This window comes from Dufourea novaeangliae, unplaced genomic scaffold (assembly GCF_001272555.1).
Source record: "Dufourea novaeangliae isolate 0120121106 unplaced genomic scaffold, ASM127255v1 scaffold493, whole genome shotgun sequence".
Classification (NCBI taxonomy): Eukaryota; Metazoa; Arthropoda; class Insecta; order Hymenoptera; family Halictidae; genus Dufourea; species Dufourea novaeangliae.
In genome coordinates this window covers 436,158-460,637 of record NW_015374430.1, presented here as the reverse complement: position 1 = coordinate 460,637, position 24,480 = coordinate 436,158, and the positions used below count along the sequence as shown (strand labels likewise).

Here is a 24,480-nt window from a genome sequence, read left to right as displayed (position 1 = left end):
GGGGGGAAGGGGGAGGGGGGGTGTAACCGGAAAGTCCTGTTTCAGCCGTTACTTTATGAACGCGGGTTACGTCACGCAACGTACCTACACAGTAGCATCGAAGTTTTTTTTTCTTTTCGAGAAGCATTTCAAAAGGCGTTGGCGGTCAAGCAAAGACAGAAAAAGAAGGTGCCGCGCGTCATTTTCGACAATTTAACCTCTCTTCCCCCCCAATCGACCACGTACGATCGCTCGGTATTTCGTCCCCCACCGAGGCACCTTCCTTGTCGCGTCCGCCCCTGTGTGCCACTCGTCCCCACCCTCGTTTCGCCCTCGTCTCACTTCGTTCCCTGCCCCTCGCAACCCCTACGCTCGCCAAGCCTCGCCTCGTCGAAGCGAGGTCAATCGACGGAGAGGGCCGAAGACGACCCCCACCGTTCGCCACGAACCTCCCTACCACGGCTACTCAATATCGTTTCATTACGCACCCTGGCTCCGCCATACCCATCCTCTGCTTCCACCCTCGTGCCCCGCAACCCTCCACTACCCGATGCGCTTGCACCGTCACCCGCCTCCGCTGCACCCTCTTGCCCCTTTCGCCCCTTCCTTTAACACTACTCCTCCCGCACCCTCCAGTTCCGCAATCTCCTTCGGCTTCTCCTACCGCCGTTTCGCCCCCTTCGTCGTCTCGCTCCTACCTCTCGGACGACGAAACACGAATGCCCACGAATTTTTATTGTTACTTCTCGCGCTGCTTCCTCTCGCCACCCCCTCCCAACCCCCCACCCCCTCTCTCGCGACCTTTTTTTATGCGCCTTTTAACGATCAGCAGTAACTGCACCCACCCGAACAATCCTCCTCCTCCTCATCCTCCTGTCCTTTCCTTCCCCCATCCCCTAAGCCCTCTCTTCTCTTCTCTTGCGCCTTAGAGGCGAGCGTTTTCGCGAAGGGATGCGGGGGTGGGCACAATGGGGAAAAGAGCGGAAAAATGTACTTTACAAAGTGTTCGTTTATCTTGCTCGATGCAACGAACGAACGCCCAGAGCACGTGAAGAAACTTTTTGGTTTCGGAGTTCTTTGGTTTGAAAGGATGGAAATTGTACTGGGTGTCTGATGCGGTTTTCGACCGTTGCACCGTGGTTCGATGCGCGGGGAGAATGATTTTGATTTAATTAAAAAAAAAAAAAAAAAAAAAAAAAAAAAAGAACGTTCATTCGAAAGGTGAGAACAGACACTGTCAGACGTGCACGTGGATGCTACGCGAATTTTCTTTGTACACACGCGTCTGTCACGCGATCAAACTGTTAATCGTCGATTCTAACAGCATGAATCTCCGTTATACGTACTCTGCGTTTACGTCTTCTTGTTCCGAATAATGTTCCTTATCGTACGGCGATGCGAGATTCTCGCGGGGCTGTTGCACGCGGGCATCGTTACTGCCGTTGATCGAAACGTGCGAAAGGTCCGTGGCGAAAACGTATCGCAACGTGTCTCGGTTCGATCAGTCGAGTCGTCGGTGGAAACGTGCATCGTCTCGTTACGTCCAGTTCCATGCTTGACAGCCACGGAATGATCTCGCCGGGCGAGGAGGGGGGGGGGGGGATTACGCGTGCAAATAATCCAACCGGGGACGTTGAATTACGTGACGGGCGGGCGACAGAAATTTTCACGCACGAAAATTTCCCGAAAATCCCACGCGGCTGGTATCGATCATCTCGCGTGGGGCGGCACTGCCTGTGTGTCGAGCAACACGTGCAAAACGTAACAGGTCGCGCGATAGCGGCTGATGTCGCGAGGATGGGTAGTCTCGCGATTCGTTCACAGACTCGTTTAATCGGATTGGGATCGCGATCACGTTTGAGAAAATTCCCAGGTAACACCATACAAACACTGTGACACACACCAAAACGATATTATTTCCCGGAATATCTCGTCGTTAACACTTGAATACCACGGTCGGAAGTGCACGTTCGCGGGCCCCCGAAACAGTCACCCGAACCGGCACTGGCGCTTGCACCAAGCACTACAGGCACTCGTGTGTCGTGGCTCGATTTCAAGCCATTCCACCCTCCGTCACCCTTTCCCAAACGCGAACTGGTCGATCTCCGAAGATCATGGAAGTCTCGAGAGGAGTAGTACGCCAGCGGCGACGGCGGCGTCGGCGACGGAGAGGTCTGAAACGCGCACACACGCGGCTCCTCGGCTTTCTTGCTCGCGCCTCCTGCACACCCTTCTCGTTTCCGCTTTCTCTTCGCCTTTTCTCGAGGCGACCACCACCACTACTACCACCACCACCACCACCACCACCACCACCACCACCACCATCACCGCCACCACCACCTTCCCTTTTTAGAATCTTCACGGCAGAGTAGGAGAACCGATCGCGAGGAAAAAAAACGTAGGAACACGGGGGGTGGTTTCGGGGGAGGAAATCGAAGGACGGGGTGGTTTGGGAGGAAGGGCGTCGAGGTGGCGGGAATAAGGGGGGTGGGAAGGACTCGCGAAAATATCTCGACCACCAGCGGCAGCTGCGTTCCGAAATAAGGAGAGACGCGAACGAGACGAGAGAGACAGAGAGAGGTAGGGACACCGAAGCGAGGCTGACGGGGGATGAAGGTAACGGGAAAGGAGGGTGTAGCACAGGTAGGGGAGGAAGAGGAGAAGGCGGAGAAGGAGGAGGGACGAAGGGTGAGGTTACGAAAGTGGAGGAAGAAGCGTAACGGCGAGTGCACGCAACAGCAGCGCGCGTGGAAACGCGCCTTCTACGAGTAGCAGAGAGACTTCTCTTGACGGACTAACCCGAAGGCTGAAGGAGGGATAGAAGGGGGAGTGGGAGGACAATGGTGGGGGCTGTAGAGCGACGACGAGAGCGGGTAACAGGGGGATGTGGATCGCGAAGGAGGGAGAAGGACGAAGGGAGGAAGTAAGAAGAAGAAAAGAAGGTTTCGGGCGGCGGCTGGGATAGCTCTTGGTGGTTGTCTGTGGTCAAGGCATAGCAGCTTGGGCGCTGTATTATTCGATGCCCGGTGTTTTACTTCCGTGTGGTGGTAGCGGTGGCGGTTATCGGGGAGGGCGCCGGCGTACAAGTGTAAATGTGCGAACTTGATTGTATCGTTAGATTTTTTATTGTCGCAAATTTCGAATGGACTCGATTAATAGCTGCAATTTAACCTCGAATGGAATCAGTAAAATGTACCCTTTAAGATGGTAAATTAATGGAAAAATCTTGTGATTGCAAATTCATACGTCGAAAGACACTCTCATCAGCTTCATAACTCTCGTCGTATGCGGGGCGCGTCGTTGGGGATACCAGCAAATCGATTCGGCGAGTGAAACAGCGGGACTGAAAATATTCCGTGGAAAGTACACAGAGAGGCGAAAAAGATCGTAAAATTTACCAATGCACGGAGCAAGGCACACGCGCGAAATATCGCTATGTTTCTCGACAGCATGCAACCACCCTGTTGAACGTACGGACACGAGTAGGAGTCACGCCTGGCTCACAGTCAACCAGGATTCGGCGTTTCGGTTCGCAACAGGTCTCACCACCGGCGTTGCTTCTCTCTCTCCCTCTCCCTCTATCTTTTCCTCTGCCCCTCTCTGACCCCTATCTCTCTCGTTTCCAACCCTCATCCTCTCGCCATCCTTCCACTCGCCCGATCACCCTCCCTTTCTCTGTCTCGCTCTATATACTATGTGTATGTACATACATAGTATGTATATATCTCTAACTTTAACACACCCACAGAGTTAGTCGCCTCACGCTCTTGCATTTATACGTATACAGTCTGTTTCACAAGAGCGTTGCAACGATATCTGAAAAAATAATTGATATTTTGCAAAAAATTTGAAAACGGGCTTGTAGTACATCTAAAACACTACGACGCGTTATTGATAGACTGCGGATCTTTATGCAAATATAGATTTTGATTATCTATTTTACAAAAACTGGCATCAAACAGAAATTCTTTTACCTTATTAAAGATACTATTAAGTTCCAACTAAAACAAATACCTCATCGATGTTCATTAAATATGTTTATATACTGAGATTTAAACAATCATATTCGCTATAATTTTTGAAAAATTATTTTTACAGATATCGTTCTTACGCTCTTGTGAAACAGACTGTATATGTATATCCCTCCAACATATTCGGAGAATCGCCACGCGGAACATACGAGTGGCTCGCGATCACGTCCTATTGCTCGTAACGGAAAACTATGATAAATATTGTCCTACCGCCGATTTCACCGGTGCAATTTTCGCCAAGCAATGTTCGTGTGCATCACAGAACACGCGATAGGCTAAGTCCGAGAGAAATGGACCAGTGGGAGAGACGGACCAGAACTGTATTTCATAAATTATACGTCAAACACGCCACCTGTTAGTACTGTTTTGTTTTAATGGAAGTTATTCAGCGCGTCAGCAAACCTGATATCGAAGATTTAGAAAATTTGAAAAAATTCAGCATTTTAATTTGTGGTATGGGCAAAAATTAAAAAAAAAATAGAATCTCTCTGTTGTTTGAGGAGATGATTGTGCCATCTTCGTAAACTACGTTTCAATGACATATACGTCTAATTTTAACCTCGAACAATGATGTTCGAAACAATCACAATGGTGCAAATACATTGTCCATCTATCCCTTACGATTAGGGATAAATGAACCACATATATTCGGTAGAGATGGACCGCTCGTTTTATCTCAACCACACTGTTTTAGTGTAATCGACATTATTTAAATTTTAACTAAATACAATTACAATCAATCTTTTCAGCCTTTACAAAGAGATTTTTCATTTAGCCAAGTAGCTTTGGACCAGAGTCCAAAAATTGATTTTCAATTCAAAAGATCATGCACTACCCAAACCATCGAGTACAATATCAATTATCTCAAAAATATTCGATATTCGGACATTTTAAAAAACTTAGTCCATCTCTTCCTGATTTACCCTAAATCAGAGGGTTCGTCGCGAGGACGGGGAGGGGGAAACAATTTATAAAAAAATCACGGTCCGGGGGCCTCGTTCTAACGATATAATACGCGTGCATTTGCTCGGAACGGGGAACGGTACATGGCCTAGAAAGATATACCGTTTCAACTCACCGACTACGAAGACCATATTCTTTGTCCATCGCAGCAGCTCCCGTCGGATGTGTCTGCGTTCCTGTATGCAGCGGGCATAGGGGCAATCCGCCATTTTTGAAATCACATCTTAGAATATGTGTGTGTGCGTGCCGGCCGGGTGCGCCTGCCTCGTGTTCCCGCGTGGATATCCACCCCCTCCGTCGTCGCCGGCCGTCCTCCGTCCTCGTCGTCGTCCTCGCCGTCGCCGTTGTCGTCCTCCTCTTTCTCCTCCTCCTCCTCCTCTTCCTCCTCCACCTCCTCGTCCTGTTCTTCCTCTTCTTTCTTCCCTCGGTTGACCGGCTTTCTCGATTTCCCCCTCTCGACGATTCCGTTCGTCGTCCTCGTCGTCGTCGTGCTTCTGTCCTCCGTGTGGCGGGTTTCTATGTCGTTTAACGGGGCGCCTTGAACGCGTGTGACGGCGATCCGCGCGCGAGGAGGACGCGAGGGCGGATGATAAGTAGCGTGTACGCTCGCAACAACTTGCCGCTTTAACGTGCGCGCCGGTTACGACGTCACGCGTGACGTATCGCGCGCCAGGAACGTCCAAAGTCGTCGGGGGCGGATGGTGGGATCCCGTTGATCCTCCTCCTCGTCGTTGTAATGCTTCTCGTTCTCGTCCTCGTCCTCGTCCCCCTCCTCCTCGTCCTTGTCCTCGTCGTCTTCGTCGTCGTTGTCGTCGTCGTCCTCGTCGTCCTCGTCGCCGTCGTCGTCGTCGTCGTCGTTGCCGTCGTCGTTGCCGGCGTCGTTACGTCGGTCGCGGCGGTGCTTGTACGTCGGATGGACGGCGAGCAAACGGCAGCAGCGGCGGTGACGGTGGCGATGATAGCGGTGGCGATAACGGTGGCGGCAACGGCGGCGATGCTGGCGGTGTCGTAGGGATGGGAACGCGGCGAAACGACTACTCCCTCGTGCTGAGACAGGGTTAGGGCACCCGGGAACGCACAACACACACGTGCACGCTTGCGCCCTGTGCGCGGTTGCAAGTGTGTGCAGTCTGTTGCCGACGGCAAATCTTCTCGTTTACTTCCTCCCTCGCGTCGATCTCCTATCGCACCGGACCGATTTCCGCCTTCCAACGCTCACCCCACCGAGCTTGTTTCACGGGGGGGGGGGACTCCTTGGCAGCGAGTATAACTGGACGGTCACCTGTAGCAAACGAACAGAAAAAAGAAAGAAAACGATCGTTAGTCTTGATTTACATATAAACATCGATAAACGAAATTATTCCTACCGATCCTATCCGCGATCGGATCGTCTCGATCGATAAATACTACGGCATTGTTCCACGTCGGAAGTGAAATTCTCGTAGCCGGTTACGAAGGAACGCACGGCGACGAATAGCTATTATACTCGGAGGGAAGATGGTGACACCTGTGTGTAAAAAGGATACCGGCCCCACCCCGAAAGAGAAAGGGTACTGCTACTCGAAATGAAACATTGCCGGTAAGAAGAACGTCAGGGCCGATGGTGTAGGTAGGAAGGTAGTAGGGGTGGTTCGCACTTGGAGAAAGAGGAAGAGGAAGAGGAAGAGGCGCGCAGGGTGGTCGGAGGGTAGCTATAGGGGCGGATTCGCGCGCTCTACACCGCCAAGGGGGTGGGAGAGCGTACCGCCGAGAGAAAGAGAGAGGACGCAGAGTGCGCCTAATATGCAACAAGAGAAAAAGAATTGGCGATCAATAGGTAGTAGCTGGTAAGCGTCCTTTCATCCACCCCCGCGGACACCCTCGTCCTTTCTACTTGCCCTATTCCCCTCTCGGCCGTCGTTCACCTCCTTCCTTCTCAGTTGCCTCTATCCTCGCGCTCCCCCTCCCCCTTCACCCTGCTACGATCTCCAGTGTCCTACCTTGCCAGCCCCTTGATTCTCTCGCGTTCATCGCGAAACTCCTCCGCTCCATCGCCTTCGTTGCCGAGAGAGATACCCCATCCGTTCTAATAGCGCCCCTAACTTTCTCCTTGTCACCGAAAATCAAACATCCCCTCTAATTGCCTTTATATTTTATTCTCCCTCTCTCTTTCTCGCTTACACAAACGTCCGCCAAACTTTCTTGTTCTTCTTGGTAACTTTTCTCTTTCTTCTTGTTCGCTGCCTTTCCACGAAACTTTGGGAGCAACACCCCCGGATACACGTGGCAGTGTAACGATGGGGGTGGGGAATAGTGGTCGGTGTAGAGAGATAAGACAGTTGAGAATCAGGGTTAATTGTTGACGCCGTGGGCGAAATAGTATTTGTTCGCGGAGAAACACTTTCCCTCTCGAATGTTTCACCGTCTGAGTAACTTTTCGATCCTACATATTTCGCAACATATCATCAATGTTCGCCCATGTTGTTGCTATTCAATACGAACGAGCTCTCGATCCTGTCCACCATTGATGGCCCCGTACATTTTCCGCGAACTAACGCCCGCCTGTGGGTTGATAATTCACGCGGTGTAAACGCGGGCCTGGTGGTTAGCGGTCGGGATCGATCTTCATCTGCTTATGAAGAGGGAACATGATCGATAGCATTTGGTTGGATATGTCGTATGATGTAGGTGATCAAAATCGGAGTGGCGGCAGTGTTCGTTAAAAGCGTTTGATTCCCGGTGTTGATATTCCGTCCGCGCGCGGTCGCCACTCCGTGAATAGTAGCTACCTGTGGTCTAGCACGACGATTGCCAGTGGCGCTGGAAGATCGATTGGATACTCTTCCGTAAGTAAGCCTACGCGAAACCAGTACCGGAGCGACGTATGGGATTCTTTGGTTTTGCGGTTTCACGAATGTTCCACATTTCCCATGACCCCTGTTTACGCTTCGACCCCCACGAAAGTCTGGTCTTTGAACGTAACAATTAGAGTACAATATCATCGACAAACTCCTTGCCAACCCCTTCCTCGAACAGTTTGTAAACGGTCGGCAGTTGTTGAAAAGAAAATGAGAATGCTTTTGCCAGGCGTTCTACTTTTGGCTCGGTGTAACAAGCCTTCGTGTATGTGTACGTGTGCACGGAGCTTCTACCGATGTCATTGAACCTCCGCGGGCATGCTGGGCGAGGGAAAAGTGACTAGACTCTTAGAGTACCTCTTGGAGTGGTCGGAGTTCTAAGACGCTCGAGCGGTTAGTGTATTAAGTATTCCTCGACCGCGCAAGCATTCTCTGTTCCGATTTTCTGTAAATTTTCTACAGATTCTTCTCGATTATTGTGTGGCTTGTTCTCCACGATTATTGTCCAGGCGTTATCCCCACCACTGTGGGCAAAAAACGAATTTACGAGTGTCTGAAGCGTTTCTCCGTACAAGATTATTGTCCTGGAGCGGAACCGAGGTCGGGACAATAATCGAGAGGAGTCTGTAACTATTTCGGTGATTCTTCCTGTATGAAACTTTAAGCGTAAGACAGATTCCCTCGCAAAACAAGTTCAGGATTTTACTCGAAGGATTTTCTCCTTGGATGTGCAGGTTTATAAGTTCTTTGGTTTTTTTTTCGCAAGACGCTTAATTCCCTAGATAGCAGAGCTGATATACCTGTACGCGGTGTATCCGTGCATCTTGGACGGTTACTTTACCCGCTCGGTTCCCTAATCGATTTTCCCATTACGTGAATCCAGGGAGTGCTTCGCACACACTCGCTTCGCTTTCTGTCGTTCCGTGTCCAGCCTGCATTTCCGACGACGAACAAACGGACCCGATTCCCCTGTCCCACCTGCTCCTCTGCCCCCTCCTCCCTCTCTCTACCGGTTTTCTCATTTTTCTCTCCCTCTTTAAGTACATCTACGTGGCTTTTTCCGTACGTGTTTTTCTATCCGTTTTCGCACGAACGTCTTTTCCACCGATGTCCAGGCGCATTGTCCGTCTCGAACGGACGTAATCGTAACGTCGAAGTGGGTATTCCGATCGGTAACAGTTCCTCCGGTCTGCTCGTGGATCATTGCCTAGATCGTTCCGCGAGTTTACCTCCAAAATTCACGTAACAACGGTTGGACATGCACAATATCACGATCAATAAGTAACGCGTTTACACCGAAAATTATAATTGAATTCGACGTGGGATGATCAGCTTGTGTCAGCGTGACGACCATTATTCCGGTTGCTTCTATAAATCAATTATCGTTTCGGTGTCATTGCTTCGCATTTTTGATTCGAATAATTTCCAACCAGCGGATACCACGATTAAGCAAAACCATCGTCCCCGTCGATTGAAATATCTTCCCTCCCTCTCCCCCACGGTTTCATCGGTTCGCATGTGTCAGTGGAATAATTACATTCGTAATCGGACTACATTACGCGACGGTCGTGCCCGCCCGAACGAACAAAGCGAAACATGTATGAATTGCAAAAGCTAGTAAGTATGTGTAATCCCGAATGACTCTTGCTACGCGTCGAATCGCCGGAAGGAGGGGAGGGGGGCAGCTTCGTCGAATCGGAAGATTTCTTGCCGGGGTTTTTGATCCGTGGACGTACAACGTCGTTCGAAGTCGGTGAATTTTTTTTTTTTTCGAGGTAAAAGAAACTCAATGACGAGCGAGGAAGATAGAAGTGCGTGGTGGCGGCGACGACGGCGGAGAAGGAGAAAGAGGACGAGGAGAAGGAAGGGTAGATCTGCTTCGGGAAGAGCAGTCAGGGGTGGTCGAGAAGGAAGATGAGGAGAAGTGGGAGAGGTGGTGCACTCGGTTTTTTCCCCAGTTGGGGGTGGGGAGGGGGGCAATGGGCGCGAGGCAAGGGTGCGTTGGATTCGGTTACTTGATCTCACCCCTTGGACCACCTCCACCACCGCCTCTAGCAGCAGCAACAGCGGCGGCGACGGTGGCGGCGGCGGCGGCAATCGTACACTCTCTATTTCTCTCCCTTTTTCCCTCCCTCTCTCTTTCGGTCTGTCTTTCTCTCTCTCGTTCCATCTAGCCTGCACATCTTGCTCTTTCTCTTCCTCCTTTTTCGTCTTCCTTTCCCGCTCACTCTCGGCCCCTCGCTCGCTTTCGTTTTCTCCCTCTCAGCCTCACCCTCTCTCTCAGTCACTCCTTTTTCCCTCTCTGTCTCCGTTCCACGCGCCTCAGCACGGTGCTTCTCGTTTTTTTAACGAAGGATCCGCTCAATACCTCGGCTGTCATAACCTCCCGGCACCCTTCCAGGGTGGCCCGCCTGCCACAGCAAAACCCACCCTCCAAACCCTCCGCCTCCTTGCGCCTCGACGGGGCCCACCGACCCTACCGACCGACGAGCCACCACCTAGCGCGCGCCCCCGCGCGCTCTCATTCCTCTTCCCAGTTTTTAACGTTTCGTTCGACGTTTCCCTCCGGGCGAGCGCCAGGGACGACGTAAAGGGGGAAGTGCATTTCGTCGTTACTTTGTTTTACGTCCTTCCTCACCTCCTACTCTTCCTTTCATGCCCACCTCCGTCCTCTCTTTCGCTCTTTCGCTTCTATTCTTTCTTCCCCCACCCCGCCACCCTCCTCTCGTTCTTTCTCACTCATTCGACAGAACGTACATACCCTCTCGCGCGGGTACACATACGGCGGCCTCTTTTTCTTGTTTCCCCTGCCGACACTAACTCCGTCTCGCTGGCGCTCATCCTCCGGCGCGCCTCTATCCATTTTTTCTTCAATTTTGAAACCGTCTACGCACGATATCTTGTGCCACGAAAGCTATCCTTCGGTATCCACGTTGCCGAACTGACTAGTTTAGATCGGTTTCGTTGTCTGACAGCCGAATGAAATGGTTCAGAGAGATAGAGGATCGTGGAAAAAAGACCACTTTCGATGATTGTAACGCGCGAGGCTGTGAAATTTCGTGTCCACGGAACAGCTGACTTTTTACAGAGGACGATAGGGATTAATGCGCAAGAGAGAATCCAGTTCGGTTGGCTTCGGCGAAGGTGACACAGTTGACCAGAAAAACCCCTCGTCGCGCTCGACCTCTTTTGATCGAATCTGTTAACGATGAACGGTTCACTGCACCCCCAAAATCGCGGGTTCGGAGAGATTTTTTAATTCTGGCGTACACAGGGATATTCTCGATCGTTCCTCCTCCCCCTGGTTAAAAACAGGCAAACTGGTCTCGTGTTTTTTGTTAAGCATCGCTGGTCTATCAACATGTCCCAGTTTTCGATATCCCTTTAACGTGGAATGCTTACGAGGTTTTCTAAAAAAATATTCGAATATGTAAGTTCGTGATAGGAGAAGAGCACTTTAAGCGTCGACTACTGCAATCCACGACGGTGTCTCAGCGTTGAAAACCAGTTCCCGTGGAAAGAGACGCCGTGGTTCTTCGCGAGTTCTCGATTTAGAAAACTCGACCTTAGTCCCGTGCCGTGTACTGGTTGTCTGGTCTACTGACACGAGGCGGCTTTCAGAGAACGTGGAAACGAGAAGCAGCACGGAGTTAAAGGGAGTAATAGACTACCGAGAGGCACAGAAGGTCGTGTATACCTTTTCTTTCCCGGACCTGTTTGCTCCTCTCTCGGTTCTCTTGGTCGCTTCAGAATCTCTAGACTTGTCTACGGCAACCGACTGAGCAGTGATTCTACTGAAATGATTACCCAGCCTCGCCCCTTCCTGTTTCTTCCTTTTTTCATAGAATATATATTCAAAGTTAACCTAGATCGAAAGAGATACTTGCTTCGTACGTAGCAATTCGAGCGATTAAACGCTGCTCGGTAATTTTCGAGGAGTCGATCGATAGACCAAAAACTTGACACGAAGAAAGGACTCAGGAGACACTTTGCGAAAATTCGTATGGAATTTTGGTGATGATAGTCCTCGTGGCCTGGTGAGAATGCTTTAAATCCTGTTTGGAGGCTGCCGAGAATCCTGTGTTAGAAGTACCAGCACAACATAGCTCTCGGGGAAGCAACAGTTCGTTCTGCGCCCCCTCCTACCCACCATCCGTAGCCTCCAACCCTCTGGTATCCTCCTTTTGCTACCCTAAACCGTTGCCACCAAAGCATAGAGTTTCCCCACACCCTGCTCCGTACGTCTCCTTCGCCACCCGTGATCCTCCTCGTCTGTCCTCCTCGAGCTCTCTCTCTTTCTCCCTCTCCCGTTTTGGCTCGGCTCTTTGCACGCTTCCATGACTATACTTTGGGTGTCTACTAAATTTAGGCCCCAGTTTCTCTCGGCTCACCTCTGTCGACGCTCTTTTTTCCTTATCCTCTTGGTCTATCTCCCACTCTCTCTATCTCTCTGTTTCCATACCAGCGACGGACATCATCGTGTCGACTACTTGCCGCTATCACGTTGGCTCGCAACGTAAAAGGGATACGACCCCTAACGCTTCGGACGCCATTTTCAATCCCGTATAAAACATTCTCCGTGAGATTCAGCCGGTATCTCTTACGGCGAGATCACCCCTGAACCGAGTAAATATCTGAACCTCTAAAGCTGCGTCACCATTCTGTCGATCAGCAAAACCGATCGGCTTATTTAGTTCGGTTACGTTCGGTTTTGTCGATCGGTTTTACCGATCAGCATAATGAAGACGCACTTTAACGTTACCCCCACCCCTACGTCATCAGTTTCATTGCGTTCGATACGAAAGATAAAGTTGTAATTTCGCTATCGAGGCGTTTGTATTTAAATATTGTCCGAAGATTCGATTGGAAGAGCGAAACGATCGGCGGAACATGTGTCTGTGTAGCGCTTGGTATATCTACTTTGGGAACAGCTGTGCAGAGGATTTGCGCGTGGGGGGATGGAGGGGAGAATGGGGGATCGATACCTAACGGTTGATATTTTCATCGTCGACGTATCCGAGATTGGTATAAACGCGACGGAACGAACAAATACCGAAAAGTGCAATCTCGATTGAATTAATTTCGTTCGAGCGCAGCGGGCATCGGTGAAACGCGATCGGAACGGATTGAAAGTTTCGCCGGCGTCAATATGATAATCTCAATTTTCGACTCGATTTGAATCCGATGATCGTGATGATGCTCACTGTGAAAACGAATCCCGGCGGGGTGGGGGAGGAAGGGGGGACAAAAAAAAACGCAAAAAGTCTGTCTATGCGAATAAAGGCACCAGGGTTCGCCGGGGAGACGAGGACGGAGAAAGAGAGAGACAGAAAAAAAAAGTGGGAGCACGTTCGAGCGCGAAAGAGAGATAGAGACTGATAGAGACGATGAAAACGTTGTAAAACAAAACGTTGGACGCAATTTCCAGCTGGGATTCCACGCTGTGAAATGCAATAAAAATCGTTTCGCTTCATTCGCGCGGCGCTTTTCGAAAAAAAAAAAAAAAAAAAAAAAAACTCGAAAACGAGTGACTGCTCGTATTGCCCGGTTAAATATACGCGTATACTCAAAGCGCCTCGCGTTACGGAATCGTTGCGCGCCGTTTCGAAACGAAAGGCACACGGCTAATGCCATTAGAGACGCGACCGCGATCGAAACGTCATAGTTACGAACGGTCGGGAAAACTCGGGCGAATTAAATGATCGTCGATTAATAGGCGAGGAATTACGGGACCCAGCTTCGCGTTCGCCAACCGTGGGGTTGGAGGGAGTAGGTATTAATGAGTTACGAGTATATATAATATTCTGCCGGTTTCGTGCGTCATCGAATCAACACGGCATTCGCATTATTCTTGAGCATTGCCGAATAAGGTCAGCGTGTCGATGTATAGATGATTCAAGTTGAAATCCTTATCGTGTTACTGGAAATTCTGATCGCATTATTGTCCTCCGCGCTGTATCGATTACCGTTTCAGAAAATTATCCTGCCTGCTCGTAGAGATCACGCTGGAATAAAACAGCGGTTGTACACTGACGTGCAAACTCGGCTTCGACTAGGTAGGGAAAGGGCCTTCTACCACTTGGTAAATTTATTCCAAGTACGGAAATAAATGTTAAATTGATTGTGAGAAAGTTCAATGTTATATTTTTTTTTGGCGGAGTCGAAATCTCACTCTCATCTGTCTTTTATCCCAACCGTATACGATCTTGATTCCTCTGTCGTGATACGGCCAATAATCTCGGGGGATGTGTTTTCCCTCGCGACGAGAAAGCGAAAAATCGTCGGGACGACGGAAATACAGCGCCCGGCAACGGATATGCCTCCGGCGAACGCAATTGAAATTAATTCAGTCGGCCACGCCGGCGTGTCCCTTCGACGGCTTTACGAAGGGGAAAGGTCGGAGGGAAAGGGAACTCGAAGTAAGATATAATAGAGCAAAAGAAGGGGAGAGAACGAATCGCGGGCTTGCGTGACGTGTACGTACGGAAAATTCGGTTTCTCGTCAGAAAAGACGGTGCCCGGGAAAGATGAAGATGTGTGCGTCCGGTTTGCTGAAAGAAAAAGAAAAAAAAAAAAAAAAACGCTCGCGTGGTCGCCGACGACGACGTGGTCCTCTCTCCCCCTGTCGTTCTTTCTCGTTCCTTCTTCGTTTTAACCCTTTCTCTCCTTCTTCCCCAAACGGTTCTCCCCTGGTGCACACATATGCCAACACTTCCATACGTGGTACGGTTCTTTCTCTCAGTTTCCCCCTTCCTTCTCTCTCTTCTCTTCCTTCTTTGGCTCCCTGACTTTTCGTCTCCATTCCCCTGGCCTGTCCTTCTCTCTCTATCTATCTCTCTTCTTCTTCTCTCTCGTCCGTACTTCCGCGCACGCTCGAGAGTACGACGAAACGCATCAAAGAATCCATCAAATTAAAAACGCAATTATAAAAAAGCGTCGTCGCCTCTTTGTCGAAAAGCAAGCTTGCCGGAGCGACCCTCCAGCGGGTCCGCTCTCCATCTCTCGGTCTCTCTCTATTTCTCCTTTCCTCCAGCCTGTTGGTGGTTCCCTCGTATGTTCTCTCGCGACGTGAGCTACGGTATATCAACAGTGCCTGCGTGTGGTGGATGTGTCACACGGTTCGAGCCCCTTCTCCTCGGCCACCTTCGCCACCACGTACGTACGTCTGGGTTCCTACCCCGAAAAAAAATGCTATCGATCCCTGTGCTCCGGCGAGACCGTGTGCCTCCCCCTCCCCCGTGTCGTTTCGTTTCGTTCCGTTCCGTTCCATTCCGTTACGGCACGGTCTCAATTATAAAACGCTTCGAAACATGGCCCTCTCCCGCCTTCCCACCTCTCTCCGTTTCAACCCCCTCGATCCCCTGGAATCGTAGCGTAAAGACGATGACTGGCTGGTGGTATGAAAAGCTCGCGGTTCGACATGGTTCCAGCCAGTGCAGTCGTTGCACCCGCTGCATCGTTGCACACGCGGCACCCGCGTTTCGTGGGTTCGTTTTCCGGGGGTAGACACCCCTTCGTGGTAAGGGTTCCCATGCTCGTTCGTTCGCGCAACCTCGCTACTACCGCTTTGACGCTTACTTTTATCTTCCCCCTCCTTATTATACCTCCGCGTTTTTGGTAAATGAAAAACGGCACGGCCTTCCGCGACGACGGCGTTGAAACTTTCAAAGTGCCCACCCCCTTTCGCCGTCCTCTACCCGCGCCCCTACGGATCCACCGTCCCTTGACGTGCCCGAATGTTTTTCGACGCTCGAAAAAATCGTCATCGTGTTTTCAAGCAACGTGTACCTTACTTGTGCTTCTGTTCTCCGGCTCGACTGATCGTTCTACGCTTGCGACACTTTCGCCGGTGGCTAATGAACCTCGGAACGTGATGAAAATTTTATACATGCGTTCTCCATTGTCGTAAAGTTATGCGAAGGTAGATTAGATATCTACCAGTTTCGTGGGTATTCCGTGGAACGTTGATACATACACATACAGTGAGAGTCAAAAGTGAGTACAGACTCCTCTCGATTATTGTCCCGAACTCGGGACAATAATCTTGTAGGGAGAAATGTTTCAGACCCTCGTAAATTCTTGTTTTGCCCGAAGGCCAAACTCCGAAGCGGACCCGAGTATGTCGCATTCATCGAGAAATTACTGTCTATGACTGCCTCTTTTTATCATTGTATAGGGTGTTCAAGACGTTCGTCCCCACGTCATCCCATATGGGTGACGTTCTTCTTGTTAAATTTGGTTTCTTTTGTTTTTTCAATTCATCGTTGGTATTCCCGCTTATCGCTCTGTTACAGAAATTATATCGTCCAGTAAATACTAATGAATATATTGAAATCTATTATGTTCTTTTAATTTTAAGAACAGGCAGAACTTTCCGATAGACCTAATATCTGTAACTCAATTTCTCGTGCGGTACGATACGATCCGCGATAGTTTTAACTCGTACAACGGAATCCAATGTGTAAGGATTCGCCCTCGATTATAGCCACGAATTCTCTGCCGTCGTGCCGTTGAATTATAGCCGGCCCCGGACTGGCATAGGAATAACCATCTAAAGCATGGAAACGTGGCAAATGGTTAGGTACTTGGATATTCGCGTGCCATCCGAGATAGGTCGACGTCGAAACTGACCGTTCCGTTCGTTCCGTCGTCGTCGTTCAGACAGGAACTTTGGAAAAATAATAGTTTCATGAGACTCGAGTTCGAGCGTGTTCCGTGTACGAGATACCGTGCGGGCATGCTTATACCTCGAAACCATCGTGGCAAATTTTTAAACAGATATCGCGGCCAGCCGTACGACGTTATACCCCCTTGTGTATCGACGATCGATGCCAGCGAAAACGGAACAAACGCGAAACAGGATCGAACGATATCGCCCGGAGGGGAGGGGGACGTTGATCGGTTGCGGTCACGACGGGCCAGCAGCTTTTCATCGAACGGAAGAAGAAGATCAATGGAAACGGACGGCGGGATATTTCGTCGACGTATGTAGTTGGCAATTAATCGTGGGAACGATCGCTCAGCCGACGTTTCCCCTCCCCATGAAAAAAAAAAAAAAAACACAAAAAAATGGATAAGTCTTCGTCTCGGAGGAAGCGCGACGAGTCGCGCGAGGATAGGGGTGGCTGAAGTTCCAGGCGGCGTGCACCGATCCGATACCTCTCCCCACCCGTCACGTTTTTTCCTGCGAGCAGCTACCTATTGATCGGATATTCAAAAATTTCTGAAACGAGGAGATACGAAGCCGGAGCACCATCAGGAGTACGGGGATGAGGAGAAAGGACACGGAACATGAGAAGAGAAAGAGAAAGAAAGGTGTGGTGGGGGAGAAAGGTGGCGAGGCGAAGAGTGGGGGGACTCGCCGGGGATGAGTTGTCGCGAGCAGACTAGCCCACCCCTTCCACCCCCCAACCGAAGTGGGGGTTAACTAACACAGTAGTGGCCCAAAGACGCGGATTCCTTTTTGTTTCCATCGGTCTTTTTTTGTTTCTTTCCCCTACGACCCCACCCGTTCGCGGGGTAGGGAAACTGCAATTCCACTGCTCGTCTATGTTCTCTCCCTCGACCACCACCACCACCATCGCCACACCACCTACCTACCTGCACACCGAACGTCCACCTAAAATACGAGTTCGATATTACCTTTCACCCGGCTACGTGGGATCCGCGCGCGCTCTCTCTACGGCTGTACGTCCCCTCGATCCTGGGGACTGGGTGCAACCATTACCGATAACCCCCCACCCCCGCGCGATTTAATTACTAGCATTTTATTAAAAGTATCGACAGCAGCCGTCTTGTTTACGACTTTGCAAATTAATGTCCCGGCCTGCCGCGGACTCTTCCTCGGTTCCACGTCTGCCAATATCGGGGAAGGATGGCTGGAGGATGGGGGTGGGGAAACTCGACAAAAAATCTTGAAATTAATGTTTCCTCCGTTGGTCCGACGGAAAGGCGAAAGGACGTTGACCCTATCCCGCCACAGGCTGTGGAGTACGAAAGAGTGTAAAGGTTATGTTGGACCGACGTGCAGACAACCACAGAGTTTCCACGTGGAAAATCGTACACGATCGATTGTTAAATTTTCCTATCGGTTTAGATAGTGTCACATTACATATATAGACGAGGAGACACGCACACATGGGGTGAAAGAAGAAAGAAAAAAACGTAATAGCACAGCGCTCATCTCGTCGCGACGAGAGGTCGTCGTGTCTGGTTCGAAGCGACGCGAGAGTGGGACGGCGGCGGACCATCTGGACACAAAATCGACAAAACGCACGATGAAACGTCAGATGCAAGACGTGCAATGAAATCGAGGCGAATGTAATTGACTGGTAAATAAAAGGCGCGGCGACAGGAATCAATAACCGGGAAAAAATCCGAGAGAAACAAAAATTTGAAATACCAACACGCTGCTTTGAAAAATCAAACGGGAGAGGTCTCGATTGCGACGCGACGCAACGCATCGGCTGCGATCTAAATTGCTCGACGCTGCCACGATACATGACGTTTATTAATTATAGGAAGTGGGATTTAGTTGGGGGACGGGGTGGTCCGGCTGAACAACTTGTTGACTCCGGGCGCACCGCCTGTGTGTTCGTACACGTCACAGCAGCTGGACGAAGGTGAATTTTATCGTGTCGCCGCGTATCGAATAATAGATCTCCGAAGAGAACTGGGGGTCTGGACGGATACCTGTCGAGCGAGAGCGTTGCGTTTCCGTGCGACGCCGTTTCGCATCAATGAGGAACACGCGAAAAATAGTCGTTTCTATGCGTCGTTCCTTTCTCGATTACACGTTTACTGCGTCGATTTTCCAACGGAATAACAAGCTTTCTTCGTTCGGGCCTCGTATCGTGTATTTTCTGCGTCCTCTTGTGTCACGTCCCTCCGAAATACAAGCCGAACGCATTAAGACGAAAAAGAGAGAGAGATTCGGAGGCGCGATCATTGACCACGTGCTTCCTTTCACGAAATGGCTGGACGATAAGAAACATATTGTTCGAATTTCGACGGGGAGACAAAGCCTCTGCTCACGCGGAGGAACTATAATAACTCCGTAATATCTCCCTTGGACGGTTTCGTAAACACTGTATCAATGAACGGAACGAGGGTCGGACATCCTCCGAAGAAAAGAAGATAGCTGGGGGACCCTCTTTTAGTATACGTTGATATATCATTTAGAGATGAAAGAAATAACATGGGACGAAGAAGAAACGAGAGCAAGAACAGAAATAAAAGCGCGCAAGAATCCCAGTGATCGTAAGTGCCCGTTCGAAGAGACCAAAGATAAAGCAGTCTGTCTCTGGTACGTCTACATTTTCGGACATGTATAAAGTGCGTTGCTCAGAAAACTTCCCACCGTGACGGCACAGAAGCAAGAGGGCGACTTCGCTCTGATTGGTTAGAGACACTATAATAAGAGACTGGACTTGAGCTAGCCAGTTTTCATGGGCTCGACGAATCTTTTCTATTCCCACTCATTTTTAAATCTATGAATTATACTAATTTTAATTGTAACACAATCATAAGAAAGTAAATGTTTGGAAGTGAAATTCAATTTCATTACCTTCTTGCAGTAATTAATGTCTTGTAATTGCTGAGATTAATTTAGTATTATATTTCCCAGTGCGATATAAAGTAAAGGTAAATATTAAGATCACAATGATATCAAAATCACATAAATGAACTTCGGAATGACGTCATTTTAACGTCTTGTTAACATCATTTTGATATCATATAGTAATCTCCTGTTTCGTTTGGGATAGACAAGAATTTTACGCTGTTTTATGTTTTCTAATATTTACATTATTTATATGTCTCATATACAAAACAAAATACCGTTATAAACGTTTCTACATGTCACAAGTGAACTAGTGTATATTTCTTTCTCCTCGTATGATTTAACAAATTCATGGCGGCTAATGGCCCAGTGTCCAGTCACTTATTACAGGGTCTCTATGATTGGTCGATGTTATCGCGCTGACCAATAGAAACAATGCGTGTGCCCAATAACCAATCAGACTCGCATATACCCTTCGGAGGCCTTCTTCTGAGCAACGCACTTTACGGTTAACGATCACGTTTTCTTGTGCGTGTACCATGAAACGCGATCGACTACACCGAGGGAAAGAAAAAACAGGCAAAATTTCATATTCGCCGCTGCAATCCTGGAATGCGTCCAGTCGAGCGTCATAGGAGAATGCGCCGTAAGCCAGGAGAAGGACAATGGTCGCCATTGGTTAGCACCAAAATGTCAGCTGACAGGTTTCGTGCGGTTACGTAAACTTATAGCAATGTGTATAGTCGAACTAGAATGGGGACGTGTTCTCGGTGTCGCGCGCGGCTCGTCCGACGAAATGCACTCGCATTTCAGTTACTGCTCGACGCGAAAACATCGTTGCTAGCTGCTGCACTTCGACTTCCCTTCTCTTTTTCACGGATCTTTCGCTCTCTAGGACGCGCGCATGTCGACGACGACGACGGGGAACACGCATGCACTCGTGCAAACACACAGGCGAGGCGCGATGCATCGCGGCTTCGTCACGACGACGTTTCCGACGGGAAACGAGACGGAGCAACAACGTCTGAACGCTGGTCTAGCAGGGTCGGTTTATGATTTTTTCTGGCCCAGGGGCCCCCTTGGTTCATAAGCAAGAAGAGGAGGGTGGGGGCAATTTTTGTACAAAACATAAATCAATGCTTCCTTATATTTAACAGCATTGATTCTATTTCTTTCTACATTTCGTGCAGTTTCTAATTATTTCAAAAAGAAAAGAGTAAACGAAATTTCATTCAATTACTTTTTGGCATAAATCGAAAGCTTAGATCGGGGTCCCCCTGGACAGTGTTGGGCAGAATTTTATTCGAATAAAATTCGAACGTTCGTGTCGTTCTGAGGTTTAAACAGTTAATGAGATTAAATAATTGTTCGACAAATGTCGATTCATTCATAAAGAAGTATTATGTTATTATGAAAATTAAAATTTCCGCGTTTAAACAATTAAAAATGACGAAATACTTTTTTTTATCTTTTATTCGTTATTCGAAACTTTTTATCTGGATAATGAGTTTGCCCATCTCTACCCCTGGAAAGGGCTTTAGCCCCCCTCCCTCCATTAATTCGGCTCTGTGGTGTAAACTGTTGTCGTCGTGGACGTTGTAAGAAGACCATGTAACCAGCACTAATACACACAATCAGAATTCCGCTGGAGCAGAGCCGGATGGCTTTGACCCTATCTCTCGCATACCCCGCTTATTTAATAACTACGATAACGACTCCGATAATAACCGCGATTCTCTCCTCGTGTCCGCGCATTCGACGGGAACTCTCGAATGTACATAGATATGTACATAGTTATTCGAAACGGACGCACGGCCACGGGGACGCGTGGCAATGATCGAATCCTCTGTGGCCTCACTGGCACAGGATCAACCCCTGCGACACGAAATCGAACCAAAATGAAAATCGCGCGCGACGATCCGACGGCCGACAGAGAGATGAATTTATTTATGAACCGCGTGTGAATCTGTAAAGGTACACGTATCGAGGTCAAAAGCAATCAATCCGAAGTTCGAGCCTATATAGCATTTTTTCCGTTTTTTTTCTTTCCTTTCTAGAGCGCGACCGGATTGAATTTCACGCCCGAGACACGAGAGATGAAAAGGCGGGTCTCTTTTTTTTCTTTTCTTTTTTCAGTCTACCCGCCGACGTCGCGGACTCGTTGCGGAATTTCGAAGCGAACGTCAAGGTGGAAGGCCTAGGCCCCCCGAAGAATCGATAAAAAAAAAGCAGCCGCTGCGACGCGGAGAACGGCTCGGCGTGAAACGGGCGCGAAGGAAAATACGAGGGCGGCGCCGTGTGTGCAAGTGTGTTTCGCTTGCAGTCTGGAGAAATGCAACCGATACGGGGTGTAACGAAAGTGTTGTAGGTGCCTGAAGTGGGTCACTCGTGAGGTGATTTGGAACAAGGTTTTCCTTCGGAAAAATTTTATCCAAGGATTTGTTGACCTTTTGCGCTGTCAGCCCATTCGAAATAAAATAATCGACAGAGTTCCGCGAAGAATTGTACCTACTTTACACAGATATGTACACTAACTGTTTGTTTAATAATAATTTTGTGTGCAACACTTTCGTTACACTCTGTACGTATAATCGGCTCGAAACTTCATTTTGTAAGCATAAATTCTTCGATCGAACTTTCCGCGAAACGCCAATAATAGAGAGAACCTATCAGTCTGGTGGGTGATAAAGATAAGTAGGAAGTAATTTTTCCGAGGTACGATCAGAAAATTTTCGTGGGTGCGAGGAGTGAACGACGAATCGTGTTCGTCCAGTTATAAAATCCCCCTTTTGCCGGAAATCGCTTGTCCGTCCGAATAACGACGGGCCTCTTTGCTCCGCTAAAGAAGATAAACTATCGGATTAACCCCTTTGACTATGAAAGGCATATATACATACGCCCTCTAAGTTTTTCTTACTATAACCCACTTACTATGTTACTAAACTGATCTAACACAGAATTAAAATTTTTTTTGCGACTGACGTGCTCATATCGCATCATGCAAGAATGCTCCGCAGTCAAAGGATTAAAATCGTCCAGCCTCTTTGCTCCGGTTCGATTCCGATCTCTTCGTTTCCCCCTCTCCCCGTTTTCAGCCGCGTGTGGTGGTGTCGCGGCGACGTCTGATTTGCATAAACGTTCATTGGCAATTTAGCGGCTCGGAGACCACACACGGAAACAAGTTCGAGCCGTGGGCACACGATGCTCAATAAAAGTAATGGACGCCGCAGCACCGTAGCGTTTTACGACGACTACCAAGGAACCTCCAAGGTTTCTGTACGCTCGCGAGTAAACTCGGCTTCCGCTAGGGGAAAAAGTAGCGTAGAAGAAAAGTCTCCTACCAGTTAGTAAATTTATTTCAAGTACTGTAATAAACGTTAAACCAAATGTTAATTTGATATAAATTTCAGTAACTTCTAAAACTAAATGGTAGGAGGACCTTCCCTAACCTCACTTTTTCTCCTAGTGAAAGTCGAGTTTGCTGGCGAGAGTACACCGACGAGCAAACTCGGCTTCCGCTAGGGAAAAATATGAGGTGACCAAAGGGCTTTCTACCATTTAGTTTTGGGAGTTACTGAAATTTCTGCCAAATTAATATTCGGTTTAACATTTATTCCAGTACCTGAAGACGTATCGAACGCGCACGCGCTCGATTTCCAATTACTTTTGTACAATTTTACGAACGCAAGACGCCCGTCGAGTACGTATACACCTCGTGGAACGTTACCCGTTGTTCCGTCGAAGCGAGTTACTTAATGATATTTCGGTGTCCTATTATTAAGCGCGCGTGTCAATGGCAGCTGTGATAATTAGCAAACGGTGCTTTAACGGCTGACGAACGTCCGTTGCACTCGGAGCTTACAGAACGGTGTTACCATGCCCCGTGTAATCTGTAATGGAAAAGCTGCCTCCTGTTCGCGGATCACGAATTAGTCGCAAGCCGTCGATACCGATTCCCTCGATTAAACTCTTAAACGACGTTGGTCGACGGGTAACGTAGGTATGTAATTCGGCGATGACCGATCATCGATCGTAATCTCCGTTCCCATTGCTTCACGATGACGCAAGCTGGGACAAAAACTCGGAAAATTGACGGAACAACCGACCGTGCCGCAATTCCGTCCGACAGACTCGCGTCATCGATGATAAGATCTTAATAAGAATTGCTGCGAAGATCGGCGGAACGGGAGGGGGGGGGGTACAAAAAATATGATTGTGCCTCCTAGTGTGGTTGAAACGGAGCGACTGAAAATATGGTGTTTACCAGTATCTATATCTGTTAAAACAGGCGAATCGCTTCTAGTTCTTGTTACGAGCGATAGAGGGAGAGGAAACGAGTCTCGTGAGAGCTTATGTCGGTCTGCTGTTCGCATTTACAAACGACCGAATCGTGGCCGCGAGAGTTAATCTAAACGTAGACGCCTTAAGAAGAAATGCTTCAGACCCTCCTAAATTCGTTTTTTGCCTAAAGCTCGAGCCTCATAAACAAAAGCAAAGGGGTAACACTTGGACAATAATCGTGTAGAACAAGCCAGACAATAATCGAGTTGAGTATAACTATTGATAACTATCGATGGCTAGTGGTCCAACAATCAAAAACTGTCAACAATGCCAACTATCGATATTTTTCATTATCGATGAGTGTCGATTTCTACTATTTACAGCCGAGGAAAAAATAGTCCAAGAGCCATTTTCTCGGTACGAAAAAAGACCCGACGGTGTTCATCGGATGAGTCACAGCACGCTGGTGTCGCCAATTAATTTGCGAAAACGTGCATCACCGTGGCCAAAAGTCACGCCTATTTTTAGAAACAATCGATCCTGTTCGCTGGAGGATTAATTGATCCAGCGAGAACGGTCACGAGTCGCGGGAAAAGAGAGTTTGCGAACATCGGTCGAAATGTTTATTTTTACGTTTCACCCCCCCCCCCCCCCCCCCCGTCCTGGGCATAGTCCCATGAATAAATGCAGCATCTTGAAACCGTGGACTAAAGCGACGGCGATCTGTATTCCCGTCTAAATGCGCATCCTGCCGTATCTAATGGCACCAACGTTACCACCCTCCCTCCCCCCATCCTCACCCCAACGATTCCGTCGTGTACTTTCGTCC

General features: G+C 48.9%; 1 protein-coding gene across 2 annotated transcripts in view; it reads right to left on the bottom strand.

Annotated features, from left to right (window-relative positions):
- LOC107193113 (mushroom body large-type Kenyon cell-specific protein 1) overlaps positions 1-5,330 on the bottom strand; it is a 32,139-nt gene extending 26,809 nt beyond the window's left edge. For both annotated transcript variants that reach the window (XM_015582505.1, XM_015582506.1), the window contains exon 1: positions 5,089-5,330. In XM_015582505.1, the coding sequence (XP_015437991.1) occupies positions 5,089-5,182 (94 nt within the window). In that variant the 5' untranslated portion in view covers positions 5,183-5,330. The remainder of the gene's footprint in view (positions 1-5,088) is intronic.
- Positions 5,331-24,480: the final 19,150 nt, after the last annotated feature.